At 35.3% G+C, this 15311-nt stretch overlaps 1 protein-coding gene across 1 annotated transcript in view; it reads left to right on the forward strand.

The window, feature by feature from the left end:
* VPS50 (VPS50 subunit of EARP/GARPII complex) overlaps positions 1–15311 on the forward strand; it is a 121151-nt gene that overhangs the window by 40337 nt on the left and 65503 nt on the right. Inside the window, exons 10-12 of the mRNA XM_065939598.1 lie at positions 2435–2477; positions 3961–4059; positions 5439–5579. Of these exons, the coding sequence (XP_065795670.1) occupies positions 2435–2477; positions 3961–4059; positions 5439–5579 (283 nt within the window). The remainder of the gene's footprint in view (positions 1–2434; positions 2478–3960; positions 4060–5438; positions 5580–15311) is intronic.

The following is a 15311-nucleotide window of genomic DNA, read 5'->3' on the forward strand; positions in this document are numbered from 1 at the left end:
GAAGATGGTCTAATTCCTCCACGGGTTTGAGTGTTTATCTTTGAGACCTTCAAAACTGGGCTTGTATTTTTATTAGTTTCACTTTCCTGACAGATTGCTTTTTATTTGTATATGTCTATATCTTTCTCTCTATCAAACCACCTTGTTGTTATCTTCTCAGTTTGCACTAAAAGGCTCTTTAAAGGAAGCCATGAATCCATATTGTATATTCTGTAAGGCTGTTGCTGAGGGTGTTGTGCCTTAGGAGAGAAAATATTGCTGTTCTCTTTATCAAGACTGGCACAATTTTCTCTCTGAATTTAATGCCAGCAAAAGTGAGTTTTGTCTCTTTGTTTTTGCTCTTTCTCTTAAATTACTGGTTTGTTTTGATATTCTGGACACCAAATTGTGTACTGTGGCTTCCCTATTTGTTTTGGGTGCTAGGACTTTGAGAATCACATTGATGATCAGAAGACAGTTGTAAGAAAAAAAACAAAAAAAACCCTTGTATAATTTTGCTGTGAAAATATATCTTTCTCTTGTCCTTACTATTTTATTTTACTTTTACTTTAATCCCTTTTGTCAAAACGTTTTCTCTAAAATTGTGTTTACTTTTTAAGATAACAGCAGATATTTTTTAGTAATGAGGTGTTATAATTCAAATAATATCAGTTGTTTTCAAACTGATCTCTTGAGCATTAGGGCTTCCCTGATGGCTCAGACGGTAGAGTCGGCCTGCAATGCGGTAGACCCCGTTCGATCCCTGGGGTCGGAAGATCCCTTGGAGAAGGAAGTGGCAACCCACTTCAGTATTCTTTCCTGAAAAATCCCGTGGATGGAGGAGCCTGGCAGGCTACAGCCCATAGGATTGCAAAGAGTTGAGAACAACTGAGCAACTAACACTAATGCTGGAGGATTAAAGAGGAAGAAAATCAGATTCAATCACATATCCTCAATGTGTAACTCAGTACATTTTTACAAAGGGAACATAGTTGTGTGATTACTTCCCAGAATAAAAACAGAAGTAGACCATTTCTAGGACCCTAGAAACTTCCTTCATGCCTGATTCCAGTCATTATATTACCAAGGTAACCACTGTTCTGGTTTCTGTCACTAACGTTATTTTTGCCTGTTTTGAACTTTATGTAAATGGAATCATGCAGTATGTACTTTTTAAACTGACATCCTTTGTATTATGTTTTTGAGATTCAGCTGACACATTTTCATTGCTATAGTATTTTATCATATAAATAAATATATCCCTTTAATTTTTCATAGACAGTTGAGGTGCTTCAAGTTTTTTGCCTGTTACAAATAATGTTGTGAGGATTGTGTATGCATTTGTGATAGATAGAACTGGAGTAAGTGTATGTTGAGTTTCAGGAGGTATTAATGGTTCCAGAGAGGTGGTATCACTTTTCCCTTTTCCAGCATTGAGTTGAGCGTTTTATTGTTCTACATTCTTGCCAACATTTGTTGATGTTGTTTTTAATTGTTTAAAAATAATTTTAGCCATTCTAGTCATTTGTTATAGTCTTTTTATAGTTTTAATTTGCATTTCCTGAATGCCGGAAAGAGTGCGTATTTATGTTTATTGGTCATTTGAATATCTTCTTTGTCAGGTATTTAAGGCTTTTACCCTTTGCTTTTATTGTGTTCTGTTGATCTGTTAATGTGTTCTTATAATAAGTGCCACACCGCCTTATTGCTGTAACTTTATAGTAAGTCTACATATATATATAACTACACATATATTACATATATATAGTCTACTATATAGTAACTATTTTAGTGTGTCTTACTGCATTGTTCTTCAGGGTTTTCTTGACTAGTCGTAGCCCTTTGAGTTTCCACATAAATTTTAGAAGCAGCTTGTCAGTTTCTCCATTAAAAAGCCTACTGGCTTAATATTAATAAGAAATCAGTTATTTTAAGATATCATTTTTGTGAGAATTGGTATCAGTTATATTAAAGATTTTAGTCTGTTTACATGGTATACCTCTGTATAGTTGTCTTTATTTTGGCTCTGTTTTGTATTGCATATTCTTTATTTGATTTATTCCCAGGTATTTGGTTTTTTGAAGCATATCTTTAAAAATTTCATTGTCTAATTCCTTGGTTTTGATATATAGAGATTAGTTTTATCTTTGTTTTACTTTTCATCTATATTACACATGTTAGCTTTAAAACTTGCTATCAGTATTTAATTCTTAAATTCTTAGTTTTATCTATAAAGTCTACAGGATTTTCTGTCCACACAATACTGCTGCTGCTAGTGATGACTCTTATTTCTTCCTTTCTAATTTTTTTCCTTTTGTTTATTTTTCTTGCCTTATCTTACTGTCTATAGAACCAGCACAACTTAACTGCTCATACTGTTGATTTGTCAATTTGTTTATTCATCTAGTTTGTCTCTTTTAAAGATTGACACACCTAATTCTGTTTTATTTAATAGTGAACTGAATTCAAAGTTGCAAGATACTTTAGAACAAATCGAGGTAAGAAGGCTTATATCTTAAGGTAAACGATTTCTTTTCAGAGGTTTTTGAATAGCATAGATGTATCTTACGTTTTGACTTCCATATTATTACCAGTGTTTGTAGATCACTACCCTTTGTGTTTTTCATTTGGAATGTCTGTTAATGTTAACAGACTTGATCAAGTTAGTGTTAATGTACTCGTTCTCTCAGTGATACTTTTGGAATTGTAGGGTCTGAAAAGAGTATTTGAAAATATTACCATATCTACAAAGATTCCTAAACTCTTAGTTATAGGTGTGTTCTCACATAAACTATAGGCAGAATATTTACCATGCATTAATTATTTTTTGATTATCAACTATTTCTCCTTTTTAGCTTATTGAGTTTAAGAATGATTATTAATTGATGATGACCCTCCTAAATTCCTAAAACTCAAAATAACATCTCATACAATTCCTTAAACGTGTAGAAACTGGATGTGAAAAGCTATGTCATTGTGAGCATAAAGTCTTCCTCAGCAATCTTTGTAAAGCAGAGGGTTCATTTAAATATATTTAATAAGAATTATTTAGTTTCTTCTGAGATTTTATTTTATTGTTGTCCTGATGAGAGCTCTTAGAAAGGTTGAGGCTAGACTTTCAAATGACCTTTGTGAAAGTACTTTTTGATCATAAATGCAGTTATTTCCATAGTAAGAATGATAGTTTATTTGGTAAGCATAAATAGAATTATTTTGAACATCTCTTAAGTAAATAATCACCTGATTTTTTCTTTTCTTTCTTTCTTTTTTTTGGGGGGGGGGGGGTGGTCACCTGAACATTTTAATGAAGACTCTCTTGAAAACTCAGTTTTCTTCATTCTTATAATTCAAATGAAATCATTGAGCTAGAAACCCATAAACAAAGTGGATACACTTAGATATAAAAAGGCAATACCTTGAGGTATATACTTTTAAGTCAATGTAGTTTTGTTAAGAATTACTTTCCAGTGATTAAGAAGGGTTATTTTATTTTTCAGTAGCCCTACAAACTCAGTTCATATAATTACACGATTTTAGTTGATGCTTGATGAAACATAAAGCTAAGTAAGAATAAAAACTAGAATTCCTTTAGAGACTATTATAATTATTTTGTGTCCCTTGAAACACTCAGCAAAATTAAAAAAAAAAATTCACATATTAATAACATCTTAATAAACTTGAGTATAGTTGATAATAAGAATTATAATTTATTCCCTGGTGGTTAGGACTTGGTGCTTTCATTGCTGTGTCCTGGGTTTGATCCCTGGCTAGGGAACTAAGAACTTGTAAGCAGTGTGGTACAGCCAAAAAAAAAAATTACAACTTATGTTTTTAGTTAAATTTGTTTTTGACTGTTCAATCCAGTGTGATAGTAATGTGTTTAGGTATTAATTACAAGTGAGGAATTAGTCTTAATATTTTCGTATTACCTTGAAAACATGATTTCTTAACCACCTCTCACCTTCTCTTTTAATTACATAGGAACAGTTGGATGTTGCTCTGTCCAAAATCTGCAAGAATTTTGACATTAACCACTACACCAAAGTTCAACAAGCTTATCGACTTCTTGGAAAAACACAGGTAAGTTTTAAAAGGATTTTTTTTTTTCTTAATCAATAATCTGTTGCTCTTCCTGATTGCTTAAGTTTGAATATTATTAATGTCGTATGCTTAAAAAGTTTCACTGAAGAAAGTAAATTTTTATGATGTGTTAACAATGGTAACAGGATCGCATAAGCTCAGAGTGTGGGTAGTGTGTTTAATATATTACTGAGGTCTGTTTTAAACTGAAGTGTGTCTCAGGTTTAATATTTTCATCATTTCCTGTAGGTTTTTTAAAAAGTATACTGTAATTCAGTGGGTGAGGATATGTAGTCTCTTTTACCACAGTTCTTGGTCCTGAATAAGACCTTTTAAGGTTGGAACCTCGTGGTTCCTAGATGGGCCAGCGTGATTCCCTCACAGTGGTCTGTAAACTTTTGTGTATTGTGTACATTTGTTTTAAAACAGGTCTGTTCCTTTTATCAGAGTTTTCAAAGGATTCTGTTACCCCAGAATGTCCTCACTATTCCCATATTGCATGTCTTTACCTGTTCTTACTTCTCAGGGGCTTTCTTGAAAAGCCTGAAGTGGAGACCATAGTTTGAAAGTTAATTACATCTTCTGCATATAGGAGTATACATTTTTCTTGAGAACATCAAAACATTGATGTGAATTTTTTTCCCGTAAATGTAAGTCTCTCTTATTAAAAGGAAATTTAAGACTACCAAGCTATTTACATTGTGTAATGTGAATAAAGAAATATGGTTATTTATTGTACTTAATTAGTTTTGATATCTTAAGATATACCTAGGGAAAATACAGGAAGGAAGACATTTGGTAATTTTGAGGGATATGTATTTTCAAAGGTCTTTAAGCAACTATAACTTCTAATTTCCCCCATTAGATGAATTCTTTCTCTCATTAAATATTTATTGTTGCCAACTATGTGCATTGCTCCAGGCACCTGGATATAACCCCTCGTGTATCTCACCTTCTAGTTTGGGAGACAGACATTAAAGAAAGAAAATCAATGTAAGGGTACAGAGTGATGCGAAGTACTGGTTTGTATGGGATAGTCAGGAAAGGCTTCTCTGATAAGGTGACCACTGAGAATCCTGAGAATGAAAGGATGGCAGAGGGAATTCAAAGGTGTGATTAGGCATTACATGTTTGGCAAGCTGGGTACCAGTCTTAAATATGGAGCAACAGAGCAATGTTTATGATTCAGGTTTATCTGTAGTGGTATCATGAAGGGTTAGCTGCAAATAATCAACTATAATCAATTATAATTCTGTGAATAATAGTTGTTTGTGCTATAGGTAAAATTGCTAAAGATTGTTTCCTATATTTTTCAAATCTGTTTTTTTATTTTAGTAATTTATTTTAGTAATAGGTGATAATGTGCTTTATTTCCATAGACAGCAATGGATCAACTTCATATGCACTTCACCCAAGCCATTCATAATACCGTGTTTCAAGTTGTTCTTGGCTATGTGGAGCTATGTGCAGGAAACACAGATACAAAATTCCAAAAGCTGCAATATAAGGATCTCTGTACGGTATGTTGTAGCTTAATTACTGTTAATATGAATCTCTTTTAGTTTTTAAATTCATATTCCATTTTTCCCAGAGCCTACTATCAGAAGATGTCACTAAAATAAAAACAAATATGTTTGCCAAAAGTTTTTTTTACTCCTTTGCTCATAGAGAAACTGGAAGATTCAGTCACATAAACAGTAAAGGTTGATGAGATGGTACCTATTTGTGGAGTACAGTTGCTTCTAAATGGACTTTCTGCCCATTTAAAGCTCTTTTTACCATCCTGTCTCAGGCTGTGGATTCTGTTCTACAGTGGCATGTAGGTGCTTTTAAGCGGTCATCTTTGCTGATTTTCCTTACATTTGTTCAATCAGTCTTTTCATGTACACAAATGCTGTTTCTGTCAGCATCTGTAACCATTTCTTCTTTTTCATTCTTAAAGAAGCATAGATCTGCATGTAATGTAATCCACAGGTGGGAAGTGAACTGAGTTGGGTTCCATTTTCACATTGTTCCTTCTGGTGGATTGATGTACATATGGGAGGAAAAGAGAATGATGAACATCTAGGAGAACGGTGGTGTTTCTTGCCTTTACAAGAAACCAGGCTTGCAGTGGAAAATCATGATTTCTGTTTGATACATGGAGTCGCAAAGAATTGGACACGACTGAGCGACTGAGCTGAACTGAACATTCAAGTGGACTTATTGAGACAGTTGAATGTAAACATTTCAGAACTGAAGTTATAGGCTGGGGACCATCAGCATTTAATGTGTTTTAAGCCATGGTACTGGATAAGAAGATTGGGGAAAAGGGTGGAGAGAAAAAAGACACGAGGGCCTTGGGCCTGTGACATTCAGAGATTGGGTGGGGAAGAGGGCCCAGTAGAAAAGCCGGAGAAGGAGCAGCTGGCGGGGGAGGAGGAAATCTAGGAAATTGTGTTGTCACCGCAGCTTACAGAAGGAAGTGTTTACGGGACAATCAGCTGTAAACCTATGTCAGGTGCTTCTAAAGAGTCTGAATAAGTGTTCATAGAACTGACCTCTTGACTTGACAATATGCAAGTCATTGTTGACCTTGGTCTCTTTAAGTCTAGCCCAAGAATATCTTATGTTTCTGACTGAGAATTTCTTGAGTTTTTTCCCTAATGTCCCCTAGAAAACAAAAATTCTTAGGAAGTAGCTATCTATTCTGTACTGTTATTATGTCCAGGAGTTAGTGTGAAGTTAATGTTCATAATGATTTTGTCAAAAGTTCAGGTTATATGTCCATTGGGAACTGGGGAAATACTCTCACTTAAGCGCCAACAAATATTCCAGAAGGTTGTGATTATGATGATAGATTAAGGATTAAGTTAATAAGGACAGTGGATGTTTGTTAATATAGATTAAAATGTCTTTTTAAAATCACTTCATAAATCACAGGCACTATCTCACAAATCTTATAATCAAGTGTGCAATATAGTTGCATAGTTCTATTTTAAATACCCAGTTTTAAGAACAGCCATTGTTTGATAACTTTCAATGATTTTGAAATGTATCATTTATTTTCTTAGGTTGATAATATACATTTTAAAACTAAATATCCAAAAAGTCAATTTTACTTTTTGATTCTGTTAGTGTTGCTATTACAAATAATTGGCTTAAGTGGTAAAGCAATTTATTGCAAGTTAGTGATTTTTCTGTTAAAGCAGAAAATAACTTTTAATAATTTAAAGTAAATATTTTTAAACAAATCAGACATTTGTTCTTCAGTCTTTTTTACTTTGGTTAAATCTGGTGTGTCTGTATGCCTGTAGTGTATTTTGTTACTATTAAACTTTTATATGCCATTAAAAGTCCTCTATGCTTTTATATAACACAAAGGTGAAAGCTGTATTTAGCTTATACATTTTTATGAACAAAAAATTTGTTCTTAAGATGTTTACCATAGCTTTTTAAAAATAATATCTTTTGCTTTTTCCTAAAAGGCTATAAAATAACCTTTTGAGGTGTCTGTGTATGTTTAAATTATCAGATAACAAAGGGCTTATCTTTCTTGATTTCATCTCAAGTAAGTGCTTATTAAAATTACTCCAGAAACATTTGGTACTTCTTTATAAAGTTATCCATATTTGTGTGATAGTAGGTGATATATATATATAATTAAATTAGGGAAACAACTAAATTAGGGAAACAACTGCTTTATTGGTCCGTTAGTGCTCAGTCATAGAAAACAGCTGCCCTACACCCACACACACACAGAGAACAGCAGGTATGTATATTATTACTCATCTAACATAGTTGTACATTTCTGGTTTATGCTCAAACTGTGCTAAGAGCATTAGTTGAAGTAGTTTTGGGTGTAAAGTGGTGAGAATAGCATTGAATGTTAACGATGCATTCATGGAGGCATTTCTTTTGAGGAACAGATTTAACAGAATTAGGTATGATAGGGTCTTTAATGTTGAAAGACCAGACATAGATGAACTGAATAATGAGATGAAGAATATGATGCATTTTAAGGTGGCCCACTTTCTTTGGCACTATTCTTGATAAAAAATTAAGAAAGTTTAGAAATTACCTAAAGCCTCTTGCAAGTATGTAAGTCAGTGTTGTTGTAGGCAGACAGGAATGTGAACATCTCTTATAAGCCTAAGTTTTAATTTTTTCTATAATATTGAATGATATTGGACCTGTTTAGACCAAGTAAGTTAGAAAGAAGTTATCCATATCAGGTTTATTTATTTAGTTTGGTGGAAAGATGTGTACTTCTAGTTATATAAATAAAAGTGGTTAACTCCAGAGAGGAAAAATAGAAGGAACTCTTAGAAGTTCAATAAGCTGATGAAACTTAAATATGTTTTCCTGGTGAGAACACATATCAATGATCTCGAATGGCATAACTCAGGCAAGGGAGGGGATTTGTGAAGGAGCCTTATATTAAAATGTATGGTTCTTAATTTTTCAATATATGGCACTTGGGCATCATTTTTGCCCTGATTAAAATGAGCTGATCCTAATTATTGAGGACATACCAGTTCAGGAGCATATGTGACAATGAGTGCTCAGCTAAGAAAGAAGCAACAGAACCCTCAGGGCATACATGCAGGGTGTTGACTGGAAGATTTTGGAAGTGAGAAGGAGGATCCCAGGCATTTGGGCAGTGGTTGGTTTTCTCTGTAGAGCAGCAGTATTTTCAAGGAAGGCTTTACTAGTAGATAAATATTTAAATATAAGAGTGAAAAAATTAAAAATGGTACACTGGTTGAGTTGAGAGAGGGATAGAGTTCATGTAAACAGGGAACCATTTTGTTTCCTTTAAATGGAAAAAGATGAGAGATGAAGAGAGAATCATTTGCTTGTGCTCATTCACAGTGTTATTTTAAACCACTCACAGATGTCTTTCTATTACTAAAATGGGCTAGAATGGAATTGAACTTTTTTTTTTCTTTTTGGATATTCCTTTACAAAGAAGCCTGGGGCAAAATTGATGTTCTGTTTTTATTTTCTTTGGTAAGCAGGGATCTTCAGCATTCTTAAGGGCAGCAACATACTGTCCCCTTAGGAAGTGTCTGCCCTGTTACCATGCTCTATGTTTAAAAGTTGAGTTGACTTTGAACTTTTTGAAGTCGTTTTGCAGTTGAATGTACTTTCTTTACTAAACTGTGTTTTCTAAATGACTAAAAGTACAGTTTTTCTTTGAATAGTTTATCTTTCAGTCTTGTTTTGCTATTTATCTTGAATGTCTTGACTTAAGAGTTTTAAATCAGTAATTTTGGCTCTTTTAAAAAATATGTACATAATCTTGCAGCACAAATGATGGAGTACTACTTATAAGGAAAAGTTTGAAATGAGAATTGCATCACATTCATTTCTGGCAAGGGCCAACGTAAAGGGGATAGTAGTCAATTTATTTGATTAAAAAGCCTCTTTGTGATTGCATTTATCAGTGCGTTGATGTACCTTGCATGTTTACACCAGTTTGTGGAGAGATTTAAAAACATCAAGTGGAAGAAGCTATTTCATGACTTTGTAGGGAAACCCTGTGTAGATTTTTTGAAAGTTTATGAAGTATGCATCAGTTTTTTGTCTTTTTTTAAGTGTTGTTAAAACATTTTTATTTTGGCAGACTCATAAGTTTCCGTGGGGAACTTATTTCAAGATATTAATTAAGGTGTTATTGATTAATTTTATAGAGCTGGCTAAGCTGGCTGCATTTTCTCAGCCTTTTTTTAATTGTTCATTTCCAAATGATTTTATTCAGTTTTGAGTTCTGTTTTTGAAATGAACTTGGCAATGTACTAATACTTTGGGGGAAAATGTAGTGTTTCTTTAAAAAAAGCTTTCTGAAATAATTTCAGTATTTATTTTCACTATCTGGCACATTGGAGGTGTTTAGTAAATGTTTGTTTAGTATATTGGATTGAACTCATTGTCTCTAACTTGTGTAGTATTGACTTAATCAGGCTTCAGATTTGATTGAGGGGAAAAAAGACCAACATTGAGTGCTTTCTCAGTGCCATGTACTTTTTAAACAACTTTTTATTTTATATTGAGGTGTAGCCAGTTAACAATATTGTGATAGTTTCAGGAGAACAGCAAAGGGACTCAGCCACACACACACACACGTGTCCATTCTCCCCCAGACTCCCCTCCCATCCAGGCTGCCACATAGCGCTGAGTAGAATGCCTGGCTGGATGGTAGGGATACTTGTGCACTGTTACAAGTTCCTTCAGGTGCGTACTTTATAGACAGACCAACAAAAGGCTCGTCCAATGTTCCATTCTTCTAGGCTTTAAAATTTTCATTCTCAGAAGTAATACCTTTTGGCACTGAATTGCAATGATGAGCTGCTAGGAATTACCATCATATTGACTGTAGGCAAGTACAGAAAAGTGAAAACGGAAAGTAAAAATTAGTATTTCTGCATGCAAAGCTGATTCTTTTAATGTATATTATATAAGCAAATAGCTTTTTAAAGTAGGATTATGCTGTACATGCAGATCTATAACATTTTTTCCCACTTGCTATATTATAAACAATTTTCTGTTTCAGTAAGTATGCCACTCACATACCTTTTAGGGCTTGACAGGACTTCAATGTAAGAGATCCTGTGGATTAATTAACCAGTTTCTCATTCTTCAATATTTATATTATTTCCAGCTTTTATCATGATGAACAGCACTGTACTAAATATATTTAAAGCGAAATCTTTGCATAGATCATTATTTCTTTAGGATAAAGGATGAAGAACAAAATTGAATTGTCAAAGGCTTTGCATTTTAAAAACTTTGGTTTGTATTTCCAAAATTGCCTTGCAGAAAGCATGTTTCAGCTTAGGCTTCTCATCAGTAGTGTCTGCTCTTACGCTTTCCCCTGTGTACGTGAGTGCTGAGTATTTTATATTTAATAGCTTAATTGTCAAATACCAGAAGATAGCATATCAATAACAGTTTATGTTGTTTTTCACTCAGGCATATTTAAGATCTGAAGGAAATTAAACGGGGGCATTTCATTGATTGTTGAGGTTAATTTGGTTGATTTGGTTGGATAAATGAGTGAACCTTTCCTTTCTTACTAGAGAAACCTTTCTAGTTAGAGGAATAATACTATTTACCTGAGTGCTTTATCAGATTAGCTTTAAAATACTCCAAGAATTCAGCTGTCAGATATATTCATATCAAGTGTATGTAGCACCCAGTCAGTTTTTTTATATGAGTTAACTGGTTTCTAAATATTTAAGGTAAAATAAAAAATAAATTTTGGTAATTTTAAATATTTAAAACTTAATGACCAAAAGATAAGTAAAGGAAGTTTATCCATCTCTTCCTTTTTCCCTACCATTTCCTCTTTGGACTGTCAGGAACTGTGAAAGATTGAAATTTTATCCTACTTGCAGACTAACAAGGTAGTCTGTTAATTGTTTCATGGGTGCTAGTAGAAGATGCAAGATTCCGCTGTCTTAGCATGCTGACTTAGTATAAACCAGTTCCCTTGTCAATGGTGGTGGTTTAGTCACTAAGTCATGTCTGACACATTGCAACCCCATGGACAATGGCCCACCAGGCTCCTCTGTCCATGGGATTTCCCAGGCAAGAATATCAGAGTGGGTTGCCATTTCCTTCTCCGGGGATCTTTCCAACCCAGGGACTGAACCCATGTCTCCTGCATTGGCAAGTACATTCTTTATTGCTGATCCACCAGCGAAACCCTCCCTTGTCATTACCCAGTTTTTGTTCATCAAGTCATCAGTTCGGCTCAGCAAGGGGCATTGAGCTTATAAGGAGTTTGTTACCTAGGATGGTTGTTTTCATTATGATCAAAGGTAGATAAGAAAAGTTCCAACAACATAGACACGTGTCAGATGGGATCAACAGAATTCTTTAAGGGTTGAAGGAGACAAAAAAGCAGGCTATGACTTGTGAGTGGGTTTGGATTTCAGCAAGCAAAATGTATGTGGCTGGGTCCAGAGATACAGAGGCAATATTCTGTGCAGTGGCCTGAAAGGAGAGCGTGGGCAGAGGAACGGAGCAGTAGGCTGTCTGGCTTGGTTTAACAGGATTACACTAAATACAATGATTTGATTTCTATGCTACCCTGGGATTAATGAGTGCCTGTAGAGAGCATGATGTTGTTTGGGTAGCCACCTTTCTCCCCCTCGCCTGGAAATGAAGGTGTTTTCTGCTCACTTGAAATGGACGCAGATGTACTGAGGCCTCTCTTAGCTGCCCAAGACTACAGACACTTAAAACTATCAATGTAGTTTAGACTGCTGGGTGATCTTTTGAGGGTAAGGATGGGGGTAAATATTAAAGAGCCAACCTATTTTTTCTAATATTTATTTTTATTTATTTGGCTGCATGAGATCTCAGTTGTGGTGTGTGGGCGCAGTTGCCCCATGGCATACGGTATCTTAGTTCCCTGACCAGGGATCAAACCCGTGTCCCCTGCATTGCACAGCAGATTCTTAACCTCTGGACCACCAGGAAAGTCCCCAAGCCAACCTGTTTTCAAGGTGTGGTACACAGCTGCCAGCCGAAACAGTCATTTACTGGTAAAAGCCATTCTTGAAACCCGCCAAGTTCTTATTTTTAAATACTGCCCATTTAGGGTGATGATCTTAGCATGGGAGTTCACAACACTTCATCATTTGAAATTTTGAAAGGTAAATTGTATATTCTGATTCTTCAAGCTTTGCTTGTTTTGCAGTATTAAGCTTTGCATTTGATGAAGGCCACTTAGCAGCAATTACCTAAACCTGGAGCTTCCCAGGAGTTGTAGGTGGTAAAGAACCCTCCTGTCAGTGCAGCAGACATAGGAGACACGGATTCGATCCCTGGTTCCAGAAGATCCCCTGGAGTAGGAAATGGCACCCTACTCTGGTATTCTTGCCTGGGAAATCCCATGGACAGAGGAGCCTGGCGGGCTACAGTCCCTGGGGCTGCAAAGAATTGGACACAACTGAGCACATAACATCACATCAGGCAAACTTGAGGATGGTAGTAAAGGAATTCCTTCTGTGTATTTCACTATTTAGAGGGTTCTAGTTACTTAGTTCCAAGTTGGTATCGTTTATACCATACATGTTGCATATGTCTTCATGTGTACATACATATTTAGTATTAATGATAAAATGCCTAGAAGATAATGACTAATTTTTCACCATGATATGTTTGTGTGTTGAAATCATGAATGAATCTGGTTCAGTGTAAGGAAAGTCTTGCTATAGCATATGCATGTTTTATCTATGGAGAATCATAGTCGTTAAAGCTTCAGAGAAACTCTAGGTTATTTGCTTTATCCCTTGGGGTTTGGATACATGAAATGATATGTTGGAGTTATGCATGGCCGAGTAAGTCACAAATTTGGGCCCCAGGCCCAAACACATGCTATCCAGTCCACTATACAGAGCACTGCTCTGGTGTCCAGTGATTCGAACGGACTTAAAATATTCATGTTTTGTACAAGTTGGTCCTAACAGAAGTAATCAATGGTTGGGAAAATCTTTAAAATTGCTTGGCCCAGCCACTTATTTAGTTCAGCCTCCCCAGAGATGTTTTTAGTTCCCTGGAGCTGAGTGCTGTTTTGATCTCCAACATGTTTCCAGAACCCTCTCAGCTACGTAGTCAGTCTTCTCCAGCAGCTTCTGGTGATGTGAGTGCCCTGTGCTAACAGCATTTGTCTAGAGATGCCGATAAGCCTCCACTGCCCTTTGAAATCATCTCTGAGTGTGTTTGTGTGTTTGGATGAGGGTGGGGATGGCAGTGCTAGGAGTTTTAAATCTCTGTGCGGATGCCACAACATCTGCTCCCTTTCTGTTTGGCAGGATGTGATTAGAGTGCTAAGTCAGAGTGAAATAAGAACATGGTAATAGTTCAAGGATGCTCCTAAGAATTTTTGTTGTGATGTTTTAATATAAAAGATCATCTTGCTGAAATTTTTGTTGGTAACTTGTAATAGAGATTTTTGGTGGGTAAAAAGTAAATTAATAAGAATCAAAAGACTAAATTTAGTGGCCCCCTTTTTTTTTCCATATTTACCACTTGGCACTGAAGCAAGTTTTGAAGGTGACATTTTTTTCATTGTGTGGTTCGGTATGAAAAGGCTGCATGTATTCATTTCTGGCTTTTATCTGTTCTATGAAAATGATGTCTCAATTCTTACTAAATTATTGCTTATAGTTAAGGCTGAGATGCTGCTGCTTTTAACAAGCTAATTTCATCATTTTAACTTTGACCAGGTAGGTTGGTTGGGATGGTTAATAGTAGAGATGGAAGGTACAAAGTTTTATTCTTAACTGATAGTGATAAGATTAGAAATCAGATCTGTGGATTCTGCCAAAGTGTTCATCAAGACTTGATTAAATAATGAATTTTCACAAAGATAAACTCAAAATGGATTAAAGACCTAAATATAAGACCAGAAACTATAAAAGTCTTAGAGGAAAACATAGGCAGAACACTCAATGACATAAATCAAAGCAAGATCCTCTATGACCCACCTCCTACAGTAATGGAACTAAAAACAAAAGAAAACAAGTGGGACCTGATTAAACTTAAAAGCTTTTGCACAGCAAAGGAAACTATAAGCAAGGTGAAAAGACAACCCTCAGAATGGGAGAAAATAATAGCAAATGAAACAACTGACAAAGGATTAATTTCCAAAATATACAAGCAGCTCGTACAACCCAATCAAAAAAGTGGGGAAAAGACCTAAACAGACATTTCTCCAAAGAAGACATACAGATGTCTAACAAACACATGAAAAGATGCCCAACATTGCTCATTATTAGAGAAATGCAAATCAAAACTACAGTGAGATATCACCTCACACCAGTCAGAATGGCCCTCATCAAAAAGTCTACAAACAGTAAATGCTGGAGACGGTGTGGAGAAAAGGGAACGCTCTTGCACTGTTGGTGGGAATATAAATTGATACAGCCTTGAAGACGGTATGGAGATTCCTTATAAAACTAGGAATAAAACCACCATATGACCCAGCAATCCCACTCCTAGGCATATACCCTGAGGAAACCAAAATTGAAAGAGACATATGTGCCCCATTGTTCATTGCAGCACTATTTACAATAGCTAGAACATGGAAGCAACCTAGATGTCCATTGACAGATGAATAGATAAAGAAGCTGTGGTACATCTGCACAATGGAATATGAGTCAGCCATAAAAAGGAACGCCTTTGAGTCAGTTATAATGAAGTGGATGAACCTAGAACCTATTATACAGAGTGAACTAAGTCAGAAAGAGAAAGATAAA

This window comes from Muntiacus reevesi, chromosome 6 (genome assembly GCF_963930625.1).
Source record: "Muntiacus reevesi chromosome 6, mMunRee1.1, whole genome shotgun sequence".
Classification (NCBI taxonomy): domain Eukaryota; kingdom Metazoa; phylum Chordata; class Mammalia; order Artiodactyla; family Cervidae; genus Muntiacus; species Muntiacus reevesi.